This window comes from Perca flavescens, chromosome 14 (genome assembly GCF_004354835.1).
Source record: "Perca flavescens isolate YP-PL-M2 chromosome 14, PFLA_1.0, whole genome shotgun sequence".
Classification (NCBI taxonomy): Eukaryota; Metazoa; Chordata; class Actinopteri; order Perciformes; family Percidae; genus Perca; species Perca flavescens.
Window position 1 is genome coordinate 17,675,336 of NC_041344.1, and position 20,323 is coordinate 17,695,658.

Below are 20,323 nucleotides of genomic sequence, written 5' to 3' on the forward strand. Positions count from 1 at the left end.
AAAGACCTGAACTGGACCATCAGGTTTTATTGCTGCACTATGGTGACATAACCGCCTGGTAGGAACCACGATTTATTAGCTGAAGGCATACCAGTGGCAGAAACTCCATTACTGATACCTTACTCATTTATTTCATACCTGAGAGAACAGTTTGACAGTCCTATTCAGTGCAAGGAAATTAAATTTGTCAAATGAATTCAGGTGTTCATGTCAAGTTGATAGCCAATGCTTGTGTGAGCTGGAGCAACAATTAGATACACTAATTGTACACGGCGACATCCCTTATTACCACCATGAGAATTTAACTATTATAGTGCGATCCAACCCCCATCTTATTGTAATCCAAACCTGGGTCAAATCCCACTCTTGTTCACACACTGTGTGCAAAGCCCCTAATTGGACAGCACTGAAACTATACACCCAACTATGTCAAGCATCACATACACTCACAAAAAGAGAGGTGTTCACATGAAAGAGTGCCACCTGCTGGACCTGATCTTGACGACAGGGAACAGAAACTTGAGCTAGATGTTAATTTAGATGTTAAAATACTTTACTATGGGCTATAACATCTCACTGGTATCTGAAATATACAATTTCACATCTACATGATCACAAATCACATGACTTTATAACTGTCACACAAGTTGTAATATCTTATAACTGTCTGTATTTATTCATTATTGAACACATGCATCGGAGGATAATAAATAGAAACAGCAAATATAAACTATGATATTGTGGTGACATACACTCTATATTATGCTTGTATGCATTGGACAAAAAAGTTTGCATTGAGTGTTAATATTAATGTAACGGAACAGTAATAAGCAATTAAATATCACAATTCATTCACACATCTATATTTATTTATATGTAAGCTACTTTATATATCTTTATACTTCATATATTTATATCTTTTGTAAATAAAATAAACATTCAACAAAGTAGGACTATAGACACACTACAAGTTCTTACAGAGTTCCTATAGAAATATTATAGGAATATTATGGTAACCCCGTTTAGCAAAGGGCTAAAGTGGGACACACAAGTCAGCATATGGGCTGAGAAGACAAGCAAAGTCAAAAAAAATGAAAAGCATGCGGAAAATGGGTGCAGCCTTCAAACACAAAAGACCCCTTGCTGATCAACAGATCCCCATCTTCCTTTAAAAGCCGCCCCCTCCCTCTCCAACCCCCCTTTCTCTGGTCGAGGTGCATTGTGGGGAGGAAAGTCGTTGCCATTCGACCTCTGCGGGGCCTGCGCGGACGCAGCGAGAACCCTGAAATTCATTATGCGTTTAAAACCTTTATTTATTTCCGCATAACCTAGATACTCTCACCGGGAGGGCCAAAGCGGAGAAAAGGAACGACGACGGTCCATCTCTTTCGGAAAATACATCGTTCAAATATATTATTTTGTCGGAGAGTGATACTGTCGAGAAAGTGAAGATTCTAATATATATTAAGAAAAATGTCCGGTGAGAGAAACCGCAGGTCGCTGGCTTTCCGAGGAGGTGGATTAGCTGGGTTTACGGGTTCCAGCGGTATCGGTGGGGGGAACTGTAACAGCTGGGAGGCCCCGGCCTGTCAAGACCGACATTTTAACGGGAACAGGCCGGATCAAGAGGAGGACGGGGATCTGGGGGCTAAAGGATCATCGCAGAAGAGAGTGGAGAGCGCTGGGTCTGTCAGCGATAGCACGGAACCCGAGGCGGAGGAAGAAGAGGACCCGGAAGAGGGCAGCTGTGCAGCTGGGGACGGCGACGATGGTGTCGCTTCGGTGGAAGGGGAGGACGGGTCCAGGGAGGGGAATAGCTTGACAGAGGGGAACGGTCCCAGCAACGCTGACGGCCAGGAGTCGGGAAGCGGTTTGACTGGGGGCGAGCCTGGATCCAGGAAATCTGGAGTAGAGATGAGACCGCAGACGTTGCTTCAGAAACACTCGTTATTCCATGCTTCGTGGTTGCAAGAATTTCCATGGTTAAAATTTTGCCAGGAGACGGGACTTATGTCCTGTTCTTGGTGTCACAACATTGCCACTAAAAACAGCGACGAGCTTGTCAAAGGCAGTCGCAGCTACAAACGGGCCTTGCTGCTGAGACATCACCTGTCTTCTGAGCACGGGAGAAATGACCCCACCAAACAGGTAACCTTAGCTCAAGTGCATGAAGTTTTCGCTTTGTTACCGACGTAACATGAAATAGCTGTCACACAATTGTCATACCATGTCACCGGTCTTGTTTGTCATTAATAACGACAGTTTCTACAACTTCTAACACATAACGACGGTGAAAATAGGCTATTACCTAGCTAAGCTTCACAATCCCTTCTCCAGGCTGATTAGCTAGCACCAGCCTGCTAACTTGAGCTAACAACTAGCCTAGCCAACCAGCCGCTTGCAGCTCTGCTGTAGCCGGAGGTAGATGGGCAGTGACGGTGGTGGAAAGCCCCTAGCGAGGCTAGTGTCGACTAACTAGGACTTAATGGCAAAACACACTGAACCACTTTTCAGCGCGAGTGACACGAATCTCTCCGATTCAGTTAACGTCCAAAATGTGTCTTCCCACTCATCAGTCAAGTTACACGCACAGACCTGCTCCAGTATGACACCTGCTAGCTATCACATCGGAGGCTGTTCCTTTTTAGAATGAATGATTCATTGTATGTTACAAATAACTTTTAACCATTTTGAACTGCTTATAAAGTATTAACAACTAATGGACAGTGTTGGTGTTGTAGAATACTTTTGTTATGCACACTGTACAGCAACCCTTTTTTTTTTTTTTTTTTTTTTTTTTTTCAAATTTTTTTGCATCAGCAGCTGTCTTGATTGCTAGCTTGCTAGAGGTCACACAATGGCAAGGGCTCGACCCTAGCTGCCTTTGGGGAACCGCACCCCTACCCAACCCCCCTCCTCCTTTCTCTCATCATGCAGTTCTGCTGGCTCGCAGTCCCGGGTGACCTCTGCCGCATTTCTTCCTCCTCCACCTCCTCCTCCCTTTGGGGAGCTAAATTAGAGGCATTGTGCTAGAATGACCCCCCAAAATCCATAGATGGTGTCACTTGCAGGGCTGGACAAGAGCAGGAGAGTAAATAACGTTGCTTGGAGCATGAAAGCTGGCCTGGCCCATTTGAATCGGCATGCATGAGTGAAATAGACGTCAGTTAATAGAAAGACATGGCATCACCTGACCCTGTCATGAACGTATTTCTGGATTAATGGGTGCTAATGTTATACCATTGGGGCATATTTTTTTATGATTTAAGGCCTCATTCTGTATTCACAACAGTGAAACCATATTGGAATGTTGCACCTCTTAATGTGATTGGCATATATAGACCATATGGTTAGCCTAAGCTTGAGGTAGGTATAAAGTTGGTGACAGTATCCGTATATTGAATGCTTATAATCCAAAACAACCAAGCCACTTTAGTAAAGTATGTCTTTATTGACACGCACAAGGTATTTTTATTGGTTCATTATTTTTATTGCAGTCTAGACAACATTTCTACTCCTTCAGAGACCTCATAAAAACAGGGAGTGCATATTTACCCCAACAATCTAGTGTCAAAGGGCATTTCTCTCATCAATCCTATTCTGAAAATAATGTAATGTTACTTTCTCTTCCTTGTACATTTCCACACCCAACCTCCTTTTCTGACAATGGTCTGGGCTGTCATAGGAATTAAGACCGGGCTGCTATTTGACTCTAATTTGTAAGCGAAGAGGATTGCACTACTATATTTAGTTACTTCCTTTGCACATGCAATCACTAATCAGAATGACTTAAAGTGATCCACTCTTATACACATCTCTAATTGGTAATGAGGGCAGTAAGGGTGGATTAGGGGCTTGGTGGGGCTTTTCCTTAGCAACAGGGACCCCATACACTATACTGAGACGTTATCCTGGCCATTTCCACATGTAGAATAGAGCTGGGACGATAGGTCCCAGTGCTGCATTATTGGAAATGATTCAATTCATATTTTATTGAATTATTTTTTGTGGTTTTGATGTTCCTCAGATAAGATTTTTCTCTTATCACTACCTTTTGAATAAAACTTTAATGCTCTTCATATATGCAGTACTGTTGAAATAATGAGCAGCAGTGAATGTTAAGCAAGGTGGCATTGTGAAGCAGTACATTAAAGGGGAATTATGGTGTTATGAGGCAACGTCTTGTTCTATTCACCCATTCCTGACGTTAGTCAGGCCTCTGCTGCATTCGTTAAAGCTAACTCGATTAGCCCTAGCACACCAGGGCAGCTGTGGTAAATGTGGGTCTCCTTGGAGAAGGGGGCCGTTGTCCTTAATTCTCTAGACGCTGTCTTGTGCTCAGATTGTTCCCTATGCTCTCTGGTAAAAGGTTAACATGAGGCAAAAGTAGGCCATTGTTTCCTTTTAGATTAAATATGAGATCACATATCTAGGACCTATATGAATACAAGTCAATTTTCTTTTCTAGTAACTGTTTTTTCCTTTGTACACAAATTGGTAAAAGGTTCGGTGTTAAACCCACATTGGTATTTGTAGGACTAATCATATGTTGTCATCACGTAAGGAGATTCTATTCTACAACTTAGTTTAATATAACTAATACTGAAAGCTGTACATGTAAAGAGCCCAGCTAGGGACGAGAGTTGAAAATTAACAATAGCTATAAACTGCTCTGTATTGGAACAGTTTAAATTGGATCGTCCCTATGAAATAAAATGTAATTCCCAGGGGGGAATTTCAGATATGCGGGACCTACACAAGTCATTTCACCTCCTCATTTTAGTTGAGACAAACACCACACTCATTGTTGAGAGGGAGTCTCCCCCAATGGGAAAGGGGACCCACCCTTTGCGGTCTGGTGTCTGCCAAATAGATGGGTGGTTTATTGGGGGCCACAGGTCAGTGGAATGGGGTGAGGTGGAGCCAGAGGGAGAATTCTTCTTGTTGAATACGTCAGTGACTCTGCCCCCCAAAATCTCTGCCTCCTCTGTCAGGGCATTGTTAGGAGGCCGGGAGACACTCGTTGCAGCACTCCCACACCTTGGGCCAAACGCACACTGCAGTATTGTTCTAGCATCTGGGGACAGACGGGTTGGGTGAGGAGGGGGGTTGAGGGAAGGATACAGTAGATGTAGGGAGTTAGGAAAGGACCGGTGAAGATGGCCTCAGGGCTGGGCTGGTCATGGGACTGGATTGATGGTGGTGGGGGTAGACAAGTCAGGGGATGAGGGCAAACTTGTGCGTAAAAGGTAAACTAAAACTGGCTACAGTGGGTCATTATGTTGCATCAGGACAGTGCCCATAATCTGTTAGAGGTGTGTATGACTGAGGCCGGTGCTTCAATAAGTGTGGATTTATGACCATCTTGGTTTGTTTAATCCACCTGTAAATCAGTTCTTATTTGCCATTCACTGTAGATTTTAAAGCATCCATGTTAGACCTAGATCAAAGGATCTTTCTTTCCCAGCGCCCTCTTGGATTCTCTTGCACTCTCATTCTTCCACCCCTGCCATCTCTGGCTCAAATAAAAACCTAGCCACATCACAACTCAGAGAGGTTGATATTGTCCCCACATTCTCTCTTGGCTCAGGCTGGTTTTGCCTCCAGCATCTGCAGTGCAGGGTTGGTCTGCTGCTTCTCTAAGCTCCCAGCTCACACGTGGCACATCTGGAGAGATGATGATGATGATGCTGCTGCTGCTGAGGCCAGTATGGAGCAACTTATCCAGTACCAGGCTGTCCTAGTCTGACTCCAATAAGTACACACACACACTCTAATATCAGAACTGCCAGGCAACTCTTACCAATCTTGCTATTTGTGATAGATAAAAGCTGTGAGTAGTCATGGGGTTTTGGGTTGGGATGGCCAGTTACTCGATATGATAAAATGGGTCAACAAATTCCCAGGTACTAGGAGTCTGAGAGCGCTTGTTTATTTACAGCATTTCTAACATATTGGCTCTTTTTTTCTGTCCAACCCTCACCGTCTTCTGACTGTAAATATGTTCATCTTCCGGTTAGCCCAGCAAGTTGAAAGCTTGTTTGGTCTAGACCTATCAAAAGAGGAGAGCACTGGACAAAAACAAAGCAGAAACAACTGTATGCAATCTAACTTGGATGCATATCCAACACCCCTTGTTGTGATGGCACTCCTGCCCTTCACCACACCAATATATTCCACAACAGTACTGAACATGATGACCATGCCCCTGCAGAGGCTTTAATGTGTATACCATGGAATATATTTTTTTTCTCCTCTCTCCCCATCCTCTTCGGTTCACCCACACGCACTCCGGCTCCTTTCTTTGCTTGCGAGTGGGAGATGCTGTGTAATAAGAGAGTGAGTGCCGAAACCTTTCACAAAGGCCTACAGTGAGTGGACAATGAGCCTCAGGGAGAACACAGGCTATTGTGAAGGCTAAAATGGGGTGACCCAACTCTCAATTGCGCTGGCTTTCCGTCCCCCTCTGCTCCACATTTTCTCCTCCGCCCTTTTTCTTGAGGCTCAAGGTCTCGCTCTCTCAATCTCTGCCTCATGCTCACTCGTTTTCTTTGTGCGTGTGTTATTAGGCCTTTCTCTTTTATGCTCAAACCATTTCTCATCTTCTTTTCACACTTTTTTTTATATAGCTGTGATTCTACTTTTTTCCTCTATCTGAACTGTACAATTCTGCTCTCTTGTCATCTATTATTTTTTGTCCTTTTATTTCTTCTAGCCTGCAAAGTACATCCACGTCCCCCCCCCCTTCTCTATCTCTCCCTCATTTTGACTCTGATTTCATTCCATCCCATCTCTCTTCATCTCTCCCCTCCAGCTGTGACAGAGGATGATAAGCCCCCCTATACTATCCTGTGTGCCCAGGCTGCCCTGGACAAGTGCTGCAGTGTGGAGGGAGTAGGGGTGGGGGCTGGGTGTGGGGACCTCAGAGAAATGGATTTAATCTGAATTACTCGAGCTGAAACCCCAGCTGTGTGTATGTGTAGGCAGCTTGGTTTCTGTGTGGTTTGTTGTCTGTGTGTGTGTACATGCATGTGTGCGCAGCAGAGATGGTGGTGGGCGGGGGCAAAAGTGCACAGCTCTAGCAATGTGAATTATTCTGGATTAGGACATCTGCTGTGCAATTCCAAAATGATCCGTAGATATATGTGTGTGTGTGTGTGTGTGTGTGTGTGTGTGTGTGTGTGTGTGTGTGTGTGTGTGTGTGTGTGTGTGTGTGTGTGTGTGTGTGTGTGTGTGTGTGTGTGTGTGTGTGTGTGTGTGTGTGTGTGTGTGTGTGTGTGTGTGTGTGTGTGTGTGTGTGTGTGTGTGTGTGTGTGTGTGTGTGTGTGTGTGTGTGTGTGTGTGTGTGTGTGTGTGTAAAACTGTAATGTAGAGTTCTACACATGCAGGGTGTGTACATGCATTTTGGTTTTGTATTGGGCTGTGTATTCTGTCTATGTGCATATGTAAGTGAATGCATACTCATGTGTAAACTCCACCTCTTGTCTGCTCCGTACCAGGCTGGCCCTTTGCCCTGTTAAGGGGGAGCAGGGAAGGGGGAGTTTGGCTGTTACAGGGTAGTTCTATGCTTCTGCCAGTTCCCCTCCCATCCTACAGCCTCGTTGTGTCCTGCTTTGGACACTTGTCGGCCCTTCTCCAGGTCTAATTACGGCCCGTTTTTACATCTAGTATCCAAGTAAAGAAAGATCATTTTATTGTACAGCAGCTACTGTAAATGTGTGTAAAATGTTGAATCTTGAATGAGTACTAATGTATTAATTAGTCATGACAAAATATCTGTCTTTTTCAAAAACCAAGACATTGTGATGCCAATTTTTCCACTGAGTGAAGCACAGCTACAAGATATTTTGTCTTTTGAGTAAGAGGCGTCACTGTTGTGGTTTAAACATTTGATTGACTGAAAATGTTCATTCTACTATTACTATAGCTGTGCTCTCTTTGTCTAAGTTTGGACACATTCTCTGGGGTTGTTGAAATGCATTTTGGAAAATGTGGGAAATTATTAGACTAATTAAAATATAAATAGCAGAGCCACCTTTTTGGAAAGTCTCCAGCAAATCAACTAATTACAATGGCTTGTGGAAAGCACTGAACATCGCAGTTTAATAAAATGTAATTGTACAATATATGGTATGGCTTTCTACTTCTGCATTACTACAAAAGGAAAATACTTTTCCCTGTTTTATGTTAAATTAATGTATTTTAGGGTTTATTAATCTATCGTTGTACCTAGCATGTTATGTTTTGTGTTAGGACTCGTGGAAGTTTAATGGTCAAAAATAATTGATTATGGGGCGAGGTAATACTACCCAGCCTTAAAGTAACACGCCTTTCATTGCCTCTTTTCCACCTCCTCTGTGACTGAAACCTGTTGAACCTGTTATACCCCTAGGGCAGGTGCAAACCCCGAGGGTGTATGTCTATGGGTATTTATTGTAGAGACAAAGTTACAGGAAGTTTACCTGCACTGGACCTTGCTTTTGCATATTACTTGTGAGAACACAAATCTTAAGTAATTTTTCTTCTTCTCTTACACATAAAGGAGACAATGAGGCCCTCAGGAAACACCAGCCCCTCCACTAACTGCTCAGAGGAAGACTACCGCAACAAGCCCAATGAGAACTCCTACTGTTACCAGCTTCTCCAGGAGCTGGACAAGCAACGCAAAAGTGGCATCCTCTGTGACGTCAACATAGTCGTCTCGGGCCAGGTGTTCCGTGCACACAAGAACATCCTGGTGGCGGGCAGCCGCTATTTCAAAACCCTCTACTGTCTGACCAAGAGCGAGGACCAGGACCAGGCCACGGTCACACACCTGGATGTTGCTGCTGTGCAGGGCTTCTCGGTTCTCCTCGACTTTCTCTACTCTGGGAATCTGCTGCTCACAAGCCAAAATGCGATTGAGGTGATGTCTGTTGCTAGTTACCTCCAGATGACCGAGGTTGTACATTCATGTAGGGCTTTTATAAAGGATGCCCTGAATATCAGCATCAAGCAGGAGGCTCCGGATTCAGTGGTGGTGGACTACAACAAGAGGCAGATGGTGTCCAAAGAGGGGCCGAGGGGCCTGGACCGCAAGCCGAGCAACTTCTGGGCCACAAGCATCCTGTCAAAGCTGTCGATCAAGGCCAGCAACAATCAAGGAAAGGAAGCAATGGAGGAAGAAGACGAAGGTGGCAGGGTGAAGGAGGAGACCAGCGATATAGAGGTGACAGTGGTTGGGGGTGCGGGCTGTGCCCTGGTGACCCCAGGAGCCTCTGGTAACTGGACCCACCACAACGACAACTCGTCTGATTCAGCAGAGACCAATGAAACGCGGTCGGCGAGTGGCCAGGTGCAGGTATTCGTCTGGAACGAGCCAGCCACAGGTGGCGCTGCAGCAGCACCCGCAGCAATAAAGCGAGAAGCACGGGATGCTGCGGCAGGAAGCGGCCGGAGGAAAAAACAGACCACCACGCGGCGTTTTGTGTACAACTTTCCACCAGAGCCTGAAGAGGGATTTGACGAGGGGATGTTCATCCAGCCCTCGGCCTCCTACCCCAGAGAGGACTTCTCCTCCCTCTCCGAAAATGCTGGTATGACACACATTTGTACCTCTAAACACACTTCACACACTTGCCACCCCCAGTCCTTCCCCCTATAATATATGAATAGCTTTCACTGTTAACTCATGAATTTCTTATTCCTATTAGTCACACTGTATACTCACTGTAAGTAAAAGGAAGCGGCTCCATTTTTAAGGTAGAGAGGTGCATGCAGAATTTCTTCTGTGACATATAATCACTTGGATGTAAAATCTGCATGTATGATATCGAAATAAACATTTTCCTACACAATATATGGATCGCTCTGTTAAGACCCAATAATCAGGGGCCTCTGTATTGCATTTTATGCACCAGTTTAGAGCGTTCATCTGAAATTCTTCATTGGCCAGAAGATCCTAAAGGAATCGCAATAATGTGAGAGAAATGCAGAATAAATTATCAGCCTTTTAAAAAGTTGGAATTTACAATAGACGTCATAAGTATTTAAAGTGAAATTCTGTAGGTCTGAACAATACTTGTCCCCACACCATGCATTTGTAATGATTAACCCACCAGGGGGTCAGTGGGGCTGAAGAGGATAACCCTGATAGGTCACATGGCTTCAGTATTTGATCCTCTTTTTGTGGTCTTCCAACCTTTGCAAAATTTTAGTACTGGATATTAGCACTTTCATTACTTGGGGGGCAGCATTGCCTCATTTATATGAATGATCTGTCACCATATAGTGACGTATTTAATCTGGTCACACAGATGATCACCTATTCAATGCGAATAAGCTAAGCTGTGGCCGCCTGCAATGGGAAATGCAGGCATGATCGCTAGTTTACATGATCAAATTATTGATCGCAAAAAGTATGGATTTTCAGCTTTCCACCAGTGTCCTGCTGTGAAACCTAACAGGATATTTGCTTTTCAAGCTTTTAACCTGCTGTGCACAGCCAATAAGTGAGTCACTCCCAGCCATGATCTCCTCTAATCACTCCAGAGCAAGGGGCTTGTGAAAGTTACGCCCACCTGGAGTGCTTTGTGTTCCCACATTGCTGCTGAGACTTGTTTTAAAGAGAAGATAAGGGGTTTTATCTAATTCAATGACTTTGAAGCAATGTAATGGTTCAGATCAGTATGCTATGTTTTATGGAGGAAAATAATGAAATGTCACTATTTAAAGTGAGTTGGAGAGAGAGAATTAACTATCCTAAAAAAACACGCTATATGCTGTGGTCGGCAACAACGTTAAATCCCTATGAATTTTCGCCCGTTCAATCAATTTTTCAATCTCGCTTGATAAAACTTTCATCTTCTCCCTTTCTCTTTACCCTTTGATACCTTCCCCTTTCTGTCTCTTAATCTATCCATCGCTCCATCCATCCGGTCCACATACAGTGTAGCGCTCTTAGTAATCTCTTCTTTCAGCTGCAGCCTTCTCCTTCTGTTGGCCCCATTAAGCTTGGCACTCCATGTAACCATAATTATATCACATATTAAGTGAAGTGGTATGGAGGGGGGGATGTGAGGCACGTGTGTGTAGAAAGAGAGAGAGAAAACTACATTTTGTGTGCATGAGAGAGGGAGAGGAGCCCTCCCTAATGCAGGAAAATGAAGAAAGCAGGGGAAACATCTCTTCCCCTAGGCCTCCCTAAATGCACTTGAATGCTCTTAGTGCCTCCAACTCCTCCTATGGCTCTTCTTAATGTGTGCACAAAGTGATCCAGGGTGTTGTAATATCCTAGAGAGAAGCTCACTTAAAGACTGAGTTTGTCTGCATGTGTGCTGACTCTTTTCTTCATGTATCTTTGTTGTTTAGCTCCATATCTCTACTTAATGTATACTACGTTTCCAAATAAAGATATGGTTAAGACTTCAAGTACTCATTAATGACAGTAAAAGTTTGCAAGGCAACTGTTTACCCTTAAATGATAGTTTTGTGTTCAACATTCATACAGTATACTCTGTGTGTATGTTAACAGTTTAAATATAGATCTGTGAATATGTTGTCTCTGTATGGGCTTTTAATTGTAAAGATGTCTCTTTATTGTTTAACGTGTGAGAGGGGATATCCAGAGAATTTGAAGCAGAAACGGGCAACACATTATCCTGATGCCGTTTGTTGTCGGTGTGAGAGGAGGTCTTTTTTTTTTTTTTTTTTTTTTTTTTTTTTTTTTTTAGCTAAATGAACAGTTGGCGTAGTTAAATTTGAAATTGGGAAGTTGCATTCATTTCTGTGTGTTTATCAGTGGCCGGGCCTTGTACATATAGAGCGTTTATCGATTTCCAATGTAAGAAAAGTGTTTTCCAAACTGTTTTATGGTTCCCTTTTAAGAGGAGTGTTTCCAAAATGCTCTGTGATGCATTTTAGTTCAGAAGTGTTGTGGACTGACTGTGGGTCTTTAACAATGATTACTTCATCCATCTGTTAAGAGAGGGTGAGACAGACAGAGAAGAAAACAGAAAGGAGAGCCACATGTAAATTAGATCTGTCAGGATTTTTGTTTGTTTTTTAAATCTTTTGAACCAAGCTTTATAGTTGACATAGGTTTATGCTTGTTTTCTGCAGGTAAAGAGTCCATGGGTTACATTAAAGTTGCTTAATAAAGAATCTATTATTAATAATTTTCTACAATATTGTAGTCATATTTCTCTCCACACGGTTAAAGCTTTTTAGCCCTACCTCCAGGTTTTGGGATCCAGTGGTGTGTGTGTAATATTCAGCAAGTACTTCTTGGTCGAAAGCTGCTGTGTCATGGAGTCTACTGTACATTTAGCGTCAGAGCACCCAACTATTTTTTAATGCCATTTTTCACTTCATAGCTCCGTGAACGGACATGAAAAGATGGTAAAGTACCATTTATGAACCAAAAGTCATTCGCCAAAGCTTTCGGTTTGTTCCCACAGCCTCTCTCTGCTGTCAAGGCTTGATTAGTCTTGTGTTGCATACAGTGCTCATTTGTTGTGACTCAATCTGCACATGTGTGACACATGTCTAAAATGCTAGTAACTAGAGCTGGCAATATATCTGTATTATATCTATATCGTGATATGAGACTAGATATCGTCTTAGATTTTGGATATCGTAATATGGCATAAGTGTCTTGTCCTGGTTTTAAAGGCTGCATTACAGTAAAGTGATGTCATTTTCTTACCAAACTGTTGTAACTGTTCTATTATTTGCCTTTACCCACTTAGTCATTATATCCACATTACTGATGATTATTTATCAAAAATCTCATTGTGTAAATATTTTGTGAAAGCACTGCAATATTGTTAAGGTATCGATATCGAGGTATTTGGTAAAAAATATCGTGATATTTGATTTCCTCCATATCGCCCAGCCCTACTAGTTACGCTTTACTGAAATATTGCTTTACAAAGCAAAAAAATTGTGTGTACAACTATTAGCCATGTCTACTGTGGGTTATGAGATTATTCTATAACACACACTACATGCAGAAGGAAGGGTTTATGGCTTTGCTCGCGGACACAACTTGGAACCAAAACGTCATCTTTTGGTTGTGAGATGCTCGCTCTGAAATTAGACCGTCCTCTTGCACGATTAGTCGTTGCTGGCTTGCATATTTCTGTCCGAGCCTATGAGCAGTCATCCACCAATGTTATCTGTCCCAGTTCCCCACAGTGATGTCACTCATTTGGGTTTCATTTTGTTTCAGTTTGTGATCATGCTCCAAGGATGGAAACATAGTAGCCTAAATGATGGTAGTCTTTCTGCAGTTTTGTGTCTTTATGTCTTCCATTTTAAAATGTGTGCTTGTCGTTTTTTTTTTTTTTTTTTTTTTTTTTTTTTTTTTTAAGGGTTGTTCAACAAATAAAATGTTCAGGGCTATAACTAACAATGTCTTTATCGTTTTATCTACTGTAAACTTGATTAATGTAGTCTTTCAATTGCCAGAAAACAGCCTGTCACAATTGCCTAGAATTTGCGGTGTTGCCGATGTCTTTGTTTGTCTGACCAACAGTCCAAAATCCAGACCTATTCAGTTTACAATTTTATAAAACCAATCAAAGAGGAACAGTTTTGCATTTGAGAGGCTTGAACCATCAAATATATAGCATTTTGCTGGAAGAAAATGTCTTAAGCAATAGGAGGTAGACAGTCTACAGAGTCACAGGAATGCTAGTGTTGTGTGGGAAATAACAGTTGAAAGTGAAGGCTGGTTTCAACGATACAAGTACTTTGCCATTGCTGTCTGCTCTTACCTTGCTGAGCCCACAGCCAACACTTGTGGCCAAAAAATCTTGGGTCTTTTCCAGAAAACTGTTTGGATTGTTTAAAGGGTGCCTGCTGCACACAGACACACAGCAGGTGAAATGGATTTGCATACACACTAGTCTCTGTTGAAGTGTGCACACGAACGCACACCCACGCACAACTTCCCCAATGCCTGCGAAGGGCAGTCCCTTCCCTCCCTAATCCACTCTAATGCACTGGGGCTGTCCTCACTATTCCAAATATTGACCCAGGGAGAATACACACACACACACACACACACACACACACACACACACACACACACACACACACACACACACACACACACACACACACACACACACACACACACACACACACACACACAGAGGCGTGTCTTTAATGTGCTCCAAGCGCTGATGCTGGAGGAACCGGACACACACAGGTGCTCACACACAAGTGCTAACAAAAGCGTAAAGAGTGTAAACTGAGCCAGTGTAAGGGCTCAACTCTAATTAACCCCCTGCCTGCTGGAGCCCTGCTTACACAATTTGTGTGTGTGTGTGTGTGTGTGTGTGTGTGTGTGTGTGTGTGTGTGTGTGTGTGTGTGTGTGTGTGTGTGTGTGTGTGTGTGTGTGTGTGTGTGTGTGTGTGTGTGTGTGTGTGTGTGTGTGTGTGTGTGTGTGTGTGTGTGTGTGTGTGTGTGTGTGTGTGTGTGTGTGTGTGTGTGTGTGTGTGTCCATTGTTTCATGCCGGGGGGTGGTTAGTTATGTACACAAGGCGTTGTGAGGTGTGCAGCCCCCCTCTCCAGGCTCTCAACCACCTCTCATATCTCTTTCTCCCTCTCGCTTCTCTTGTCCCCCCCCCTCCTTTCCCAGAGCTGGCCAATCAGATCCAGTATAGCATCATCCAGGACTTACAACAAGGGGAGTCCTGGGAGAATGGTAAGACACCGTGACTACCACAAAAAAGAACAGGCTGCTTCAATGACACTTGAAATCTTAATCTAAAATGCATATTCTCTAATGAGTGTGGGCAGTCCAGTCAGTATGTCTCATTGAAAAGGCGAGCAGACAACCTATTTCTATTTTAAGGGTTTGTTATCAACCAGCCTTCAAATGCGTAGCTGACCAGCATGACCCTGTTACACGAAATGATGATCTATGGCGTTTCCCCATGTCAGTCTATTAACAAAATACGAGAATAAAAGGTTAAAGTTAAAAGGTTTGATTCATATAGGCAAAAAAAATAATCACAAATTTGCTTCAAATGGGTGGCGGGGAAGCCAGTGTGTTGGCCATTGTTTACCGTACACAAGGCTGTGTATTCTAAATCCGTACTACACACTAATTCTATGTATGTAAGTATGCAGTGTGTTCAGAAGTGTCAAAATGAACTATACTCAAATGACAGAAAACGGATAGCATGCGTAAGAAAAAAACAACCGTTTTTTTTTTTTGAGTGTGCTGTTGAGACTACTTTAATAGAAAAAAACCTTTGCTGTCAATTTGTGAAATTGAATTGCCATGGAGTCACAGTTTGATTGACCGGCATCGGTGCAACGGTTGAAGTTGTGGGTTGAGACATAAACTGAAAAGGCATGAGGGGGACACAGCTCTAGTCAGATTGGCCAGCAAGGTTGTAGCTAAAACTATAAACTGTTGTTGAATTAAACAACAAAATAGGCACGTTTCGTGTTTCTTAAATAAAGATTTTGTTTGATTTCAGACCCCCTATTTTGTCTGCTCGGTTTGTGTAATGACAGATAGGGAAATTAAAATTTTGGCCTAAACCGCTTGTTGCAGATCCATAAGGTGTATAAAACACACTCATTCATGGCAAATACACAGGTGACCTCTTTCTCATCAAACCTCCTCCCCCTTCCCCCTAGCAACTTGCCCTAACAACGCCTCTGTTGTGTGCCCCCTGGCTCAAACAAAAGGCCACTGAAGACACTGTTGGAGTCTTTTTAAAATCAATAGATTGCTTATTTATTTGTAAGCCAAGCTGTCCTCAGTAGCTTGGTTGCTTAAACAGACAGTGCTGGTGTGAGGACATCTTGATTTCTGTCTTTAAGACACTGAAATAAAAAACACGTGTATATACCATATGCTCTAAGTATTATAATAGCCGAGCTTGATGGATGATACATAAAGGTGTTGTGTTTGATGTTAGGAGTTGCTCCTCATATGATGGAACATATCCAGAATCCTGTGCATTGTGATTTATGTAAAGTAGCTCCAAATTGACAGTTTCTTAATATGATATCATATTAACAAACAACTGTCAAATGTTGTACCTCTTTATAAAAAGCACGATTTCTTTAGTACCTTACGAAAAACTGCATTGTGTCCATGTAGTACTGCTGCTTTACATTCACTGCTAATATGAATCTGTATCCTTTCCACCATTGCCATGGTTAGACCTTCAACATCATTGCAGACTGGCGCAGACCAACATCAGTTACTTAGCAACTGTGACAGAGCTGGATTGTGAAGTTTACATGGCTGCCACAGTCATTTTTATCCCTGCAGTTTAACAAACTTTGACTAAAGGGCTTTTTTGTTTCATCAGTTTGTGGTGTCTTGTTCTCTCTAATGGCAACCGCATCCTAACTCCGTGATTTGATAAACAGGATATTGGTTCCTGACACACTCTAATTAGAGGATCTACAAATGCAAATGTAGCTTTTATGGTCATTGTCTTCCTCCATCTCCAGTTTGTTCTTCCGGTCCAGTCAAATTTTAATGTATGAATTTAAAGAACAAACAATGGTTGTGTTTTTTTAAAGATGTAATTGTACACCAAAACATGATGTTACTAAATCTTGTCTCTTGCTTGCCTTTCACTGCATCTGCATACTTGTGTTTTTCTCTGTCTCTACCCAGGCGAGTCCTCACATCTAGCCCTCAATAAGCTCAAGTGCCCCCACTGTAACTACATCGCCAAGCACCGGCGCACGCTCAAGAGGCACCTGATCATCCACTCGGGCGTACGCTCCTTCAGCTGCGACATCTGTGGCAAGCTGTTCACGCGCCGCGAGCACGTAAAGAGACATTCCCTGGTAAGTCCATATGTGCACAGGATCCTCCCCACTCTTTTACACCACCATGTGCATCCAACATCTTGTGCCAAACAGTACAGAGTTTTGGCCACCCTAACGTCTTTGCACTCCACCTCATGATTTGTGTCTGGGAGCAGTGAGTGCAGCAAGATATTCTCAAAAGAAGAAATTTACGGCTATGAATACAATCTTTTATACCCAAATTCCCTGTGTAGAAAAAGGCCAACCTTGCAACTGTAATACCTGTGATTTATTGCTCCATATTTAATATTTGGAGAATATATTCTTAAGGGTTTAAAGGAATAGTTTGACATTTCTGGAAACACGCTTATTTGCTTTCTTGCTAAGAGTTAGATGAAAAGGTCAATACTACTCTTACTTGCATGCTAAAAAAATGAAGCTACCATTAGCAGCCAATGAGCTTTGCTAAACACGAACCCGCTGGAAACAGCTAGCCTCACGCTGTCTGAAGGTAGTCTCGCATTGCCAGACCTTCCTACACAGCGCTGCGGAGGAGGGTCTGGCTAGTCCACACAGCATTCCGGGATGGGAGAAAAACGTGCTGTGGTGTATTGACATTTCTTTTAACCAATCGGTCGTCATGGGCGGCGCCAAGCACCGGGTAGAGCCATGGTGCTGCTGCAAAATAGCCTCGGGAAGGAGCTTGTTTTGGTAGAATATGTGTACGTTCAAAAGTTGTTTTAGTCGTGCAACAGAAAACTCAGATTGGACCGATAGTCTAGCTAGCTGTCTGGATTTACCCTGCAGAGATCTGAGAAAAGGTTAACCATAGTCCTCAAAAATCGACCAGAGTTTAAAATTCTAACACAACAAAAGTGTAAGATAAAGGACATCTGGCCGAAAAGAATGAAATCCGGCGGAATTTCCGGCAGCAACGGAGCAATCCCCGGAAGGTGGTGGTATAGACTAGTCTGAAGGTAAAAAAATACCAGTACCTCTCGAAGTTCACTAATTAACACATTATATCTTACTTGTTAAACTCTTACAAAAAAAGTGAAATCTCCTGCTTCCAGTCTGTATGCTATGCTATGCTGACTGTCTGCTAGTGGTAGCTTCATATTTTGTGTACAGACTTGAGAGTGGTATCAATCTTTTCATCTAATTCTCCGCAACAAAGCAATTAAGCGCATTTCTCAAATGTCTGTCAACCTGACTCACCTCATCCCCCTCTCTCTCCCCCCCCCTCTCACAGGTGCACAAGAAGGACAAAAAATACAAGTGCATGGTGTGCAAGAAGATCTTCATGCTTGCAGCCAGCGTTGGTATCCGCCACGGCTCGCGGCGCTACGGTGTGTGTGCGGACTGCGCTGACTCGCACCAGGCCACTCAGGAGGGCCTAGAGGCCATGGAGGGCATGGAGTTTCCTCGCGACGAAGACTTCGAAGGCGAGGAAGGGGAGGACCTGGAGGGGGAGGAGCCTAATGACAACGACCAATCAAATTGGGGTGAGGGCAACGCTGGTGCTGCCCCGGAAGAGGACCTCAAACAAGCTTGAGAAACAAAACAAAAAAAAGTTGATGTTTAATATATATGTATACAAAAACTAGCTGGTAAACAATCAACTCCAAAGTGCTATCAAACCTTGAGGTTACTTAATTGTGCAAGTATATGACAAAGAGGTGGATTAAAAGAAAAAGCTTTCGTAGAGTGGAAACTCCAAGATGTACAGATTTTATTATTGTTAAAATGTGTCCAACTCTGGGCCCAGAGCCCACAAGAGAAAGATTCTATCGACGAATAATATGATAAATCAGGTTTTTGGTGATGTATTTTTTTATTTCCTGTTTTTCGGGGGAGAGTTGGGCAGGGTGATGATGTAGTAGAGTTGGGATAGGCCAATCAACAAAAAAAAGCGAAATGTTAATTATTTAATTTATGAAGAGAGGTTATTATGGTCTTATCAATAATGGTTTTTTTTTTTTATTTCTGTTTTTGTCTGCAAGCAGAGGCACAGTAATGGCTGTTGCTTTCTACACAATCTGAAAGTATGTTGCTTGGTGCTTGTAGAAGTACACGGAAGAAGAGCATTATTGTCCACAGGAAGATTTTTAACTTGCTCTGTAGATCTTGTTTAGATGCGCTAAATATTATATTATTCTTTTCAAATTTTATTCTTTCCCTGCACAAATCTTGGAACCAAAAAATCTGTTTTGTGACTCTAAGGTATCACAGCCATATTTATGATTAATTTAAGAGGGCTGTGGTATTGTGCCAAACAGACCGCACACCAAGATTTAGCAGGAAGCAAAAACTACTGAATACGCTTAAAAAAAAAAAAAAAAAAAAGAAAGAAAAGAAGACAAGGTGAGGTTTTTTTTTTTTTTTTTTAAAGATGAATTAAAAAAAAATCGAAAGTACAAGGGGAAATGTTATTGCTAGCTTTATACAAATCACGGCGTCACAGTAACACTTTATTATTATTAAACAAAAGCATTTGACTTTCACTTAAAGCTTGAATTTTGCCAAATGACGAAACGTTTGGTGCTGTAATGCTTGTCGCAGAATACTGGACCTACAGGCTAAATATGATATTTATAATCATAAAGCTTAAACTGACTCAGTTATACATATGTAATCAGCTTAAACTATAGAACACTGTTGTGCTACGGCGACTATCAGGTAAGCTTTGCCATTGTTTTTCAACTTTGATTTGATTTATTACACACACACACACACACACACACACACACACACACACACACACACACACACACCATTTTGTAGAACTACCGGCAGTACTTGTACATTGATTGACATTGATGTTTTGAGGACCTAAGTGGACATTAATACCTGTATACGTTTGATTATATTTGGTACTGACCATTGGTTGAGAGGAGAAAGAAATGCAGAAAATCATGATGTGTGATGTTGAAGTCTGAAAGAACTCCATTTTTCATTTGTAGAAGGTATACAAAATGTCATCGGTTTAGTTTGACGTAAGTTTGTTTTTATTTTATTTTTAGGTCTGCCAGGTAGAAAAACACTTTGTTCCACAAAAGTGAAGCTCTATGGCGCCTCATAGACATGCACTTACGTTTGTGTTCATGAAAATAATTTTCTTTTGTTTCTTCGCTTCCCCAAAAAGCAGGTCTGAATGGAACTATATATACTGTTGTGTCTTTCTTCCAATGCGCAACTTCTTTTTTTTTTTTTTTGTTATTTAATATTATATATTGACTCCAAAATGCAATCAAGACTGTTAATTTCTATTTGTCCAACCAAAATTGTTATTTTTTAATTATTGTTGAACTATAATGTATGAGAAAAGCCAGGTGAAAACTTGCTTAGTGTAGAAAATCCTTGCTCGTGTCTGTAATTGTTAAGATTTTTTTAAATGTTTTTATGCTACAGAATCATTCACTTTACCCTAGATGCATATTTTGTTTAATTTTGTCCTTTCCACAGATGTTTCCTTTCTCCTTGTTATTTCATTAAGCACATATTTTCTAAAGAAACACGGATTGTTTGCGGGTTAAAACCTTGGAACAG

The 20,323-nt window shown here is 42.2% G+C and overlaps 1 protein-coding gene across 2 annotated transcripts; it reads left to right on the plus strand.

Annotated features, from left to right (window-relative positions):
* Positions 1 to 1,213: 1,213 nt before the first annotated feature.
* On the plus strand, positions 1,214 to 19,114 carry zbtb10 (zinc finger and BTB domain containing 10). 2 transcript variants are annotated; one of them, XM_028598419.1, is made up of 5 exons: positions 1,214 to 2,148; positions 8,543 to 9,575; positions 14,628 to 14,693; positions 16,638 to 16,813; positions 18,027 to 19,114. In XM_028598419.1, the coding sequence occupies exons 1-5, from the start codon at positions 1,474 to 1,476 to the stop codon at positions 18,327 to 18,329; spliced, it is 2,253 nt and encodes a 750-aa protein (XP_028454220.1). In that variant the 5' UTR covers positions 1,214 to 1,473; the 3' UTR covers positions 18,330 to 19,114. The 2 variants fall into 2 exon arrangements, with proteins under 2 accessions (XP_028454220.1, XP_028454221.1); XM_028598420.1 differs by lacking the exon at positions 14,628 to 14,693.
* Positions 19,115 to 20,323: the final 1,209 nt, after the last annotated feature.

Coding starts and splice junctions, on each gene's coding strand:
- zbtb10 (XM_028598419.1), top strand. CDS start 1,474: ATGTCCGGTGAGAGAAACCGCAGGTCGCTGGCTTTCCGAGGAGGTGGA. Junction 2,149..8,542: donor GAAATGACCCCACCAAACAG/GTAACCTTAGCT, acceptor TTACACATAAAG/GAGACAATGAGGCCCTCAGG. Junction 14,694..16,637: donor AGGGGAGTCCTGGGAGAATG/GTAAGACACCGT, acceptor GTCTCTACCCAG/GCGAGTCCTCACATCTAGCC.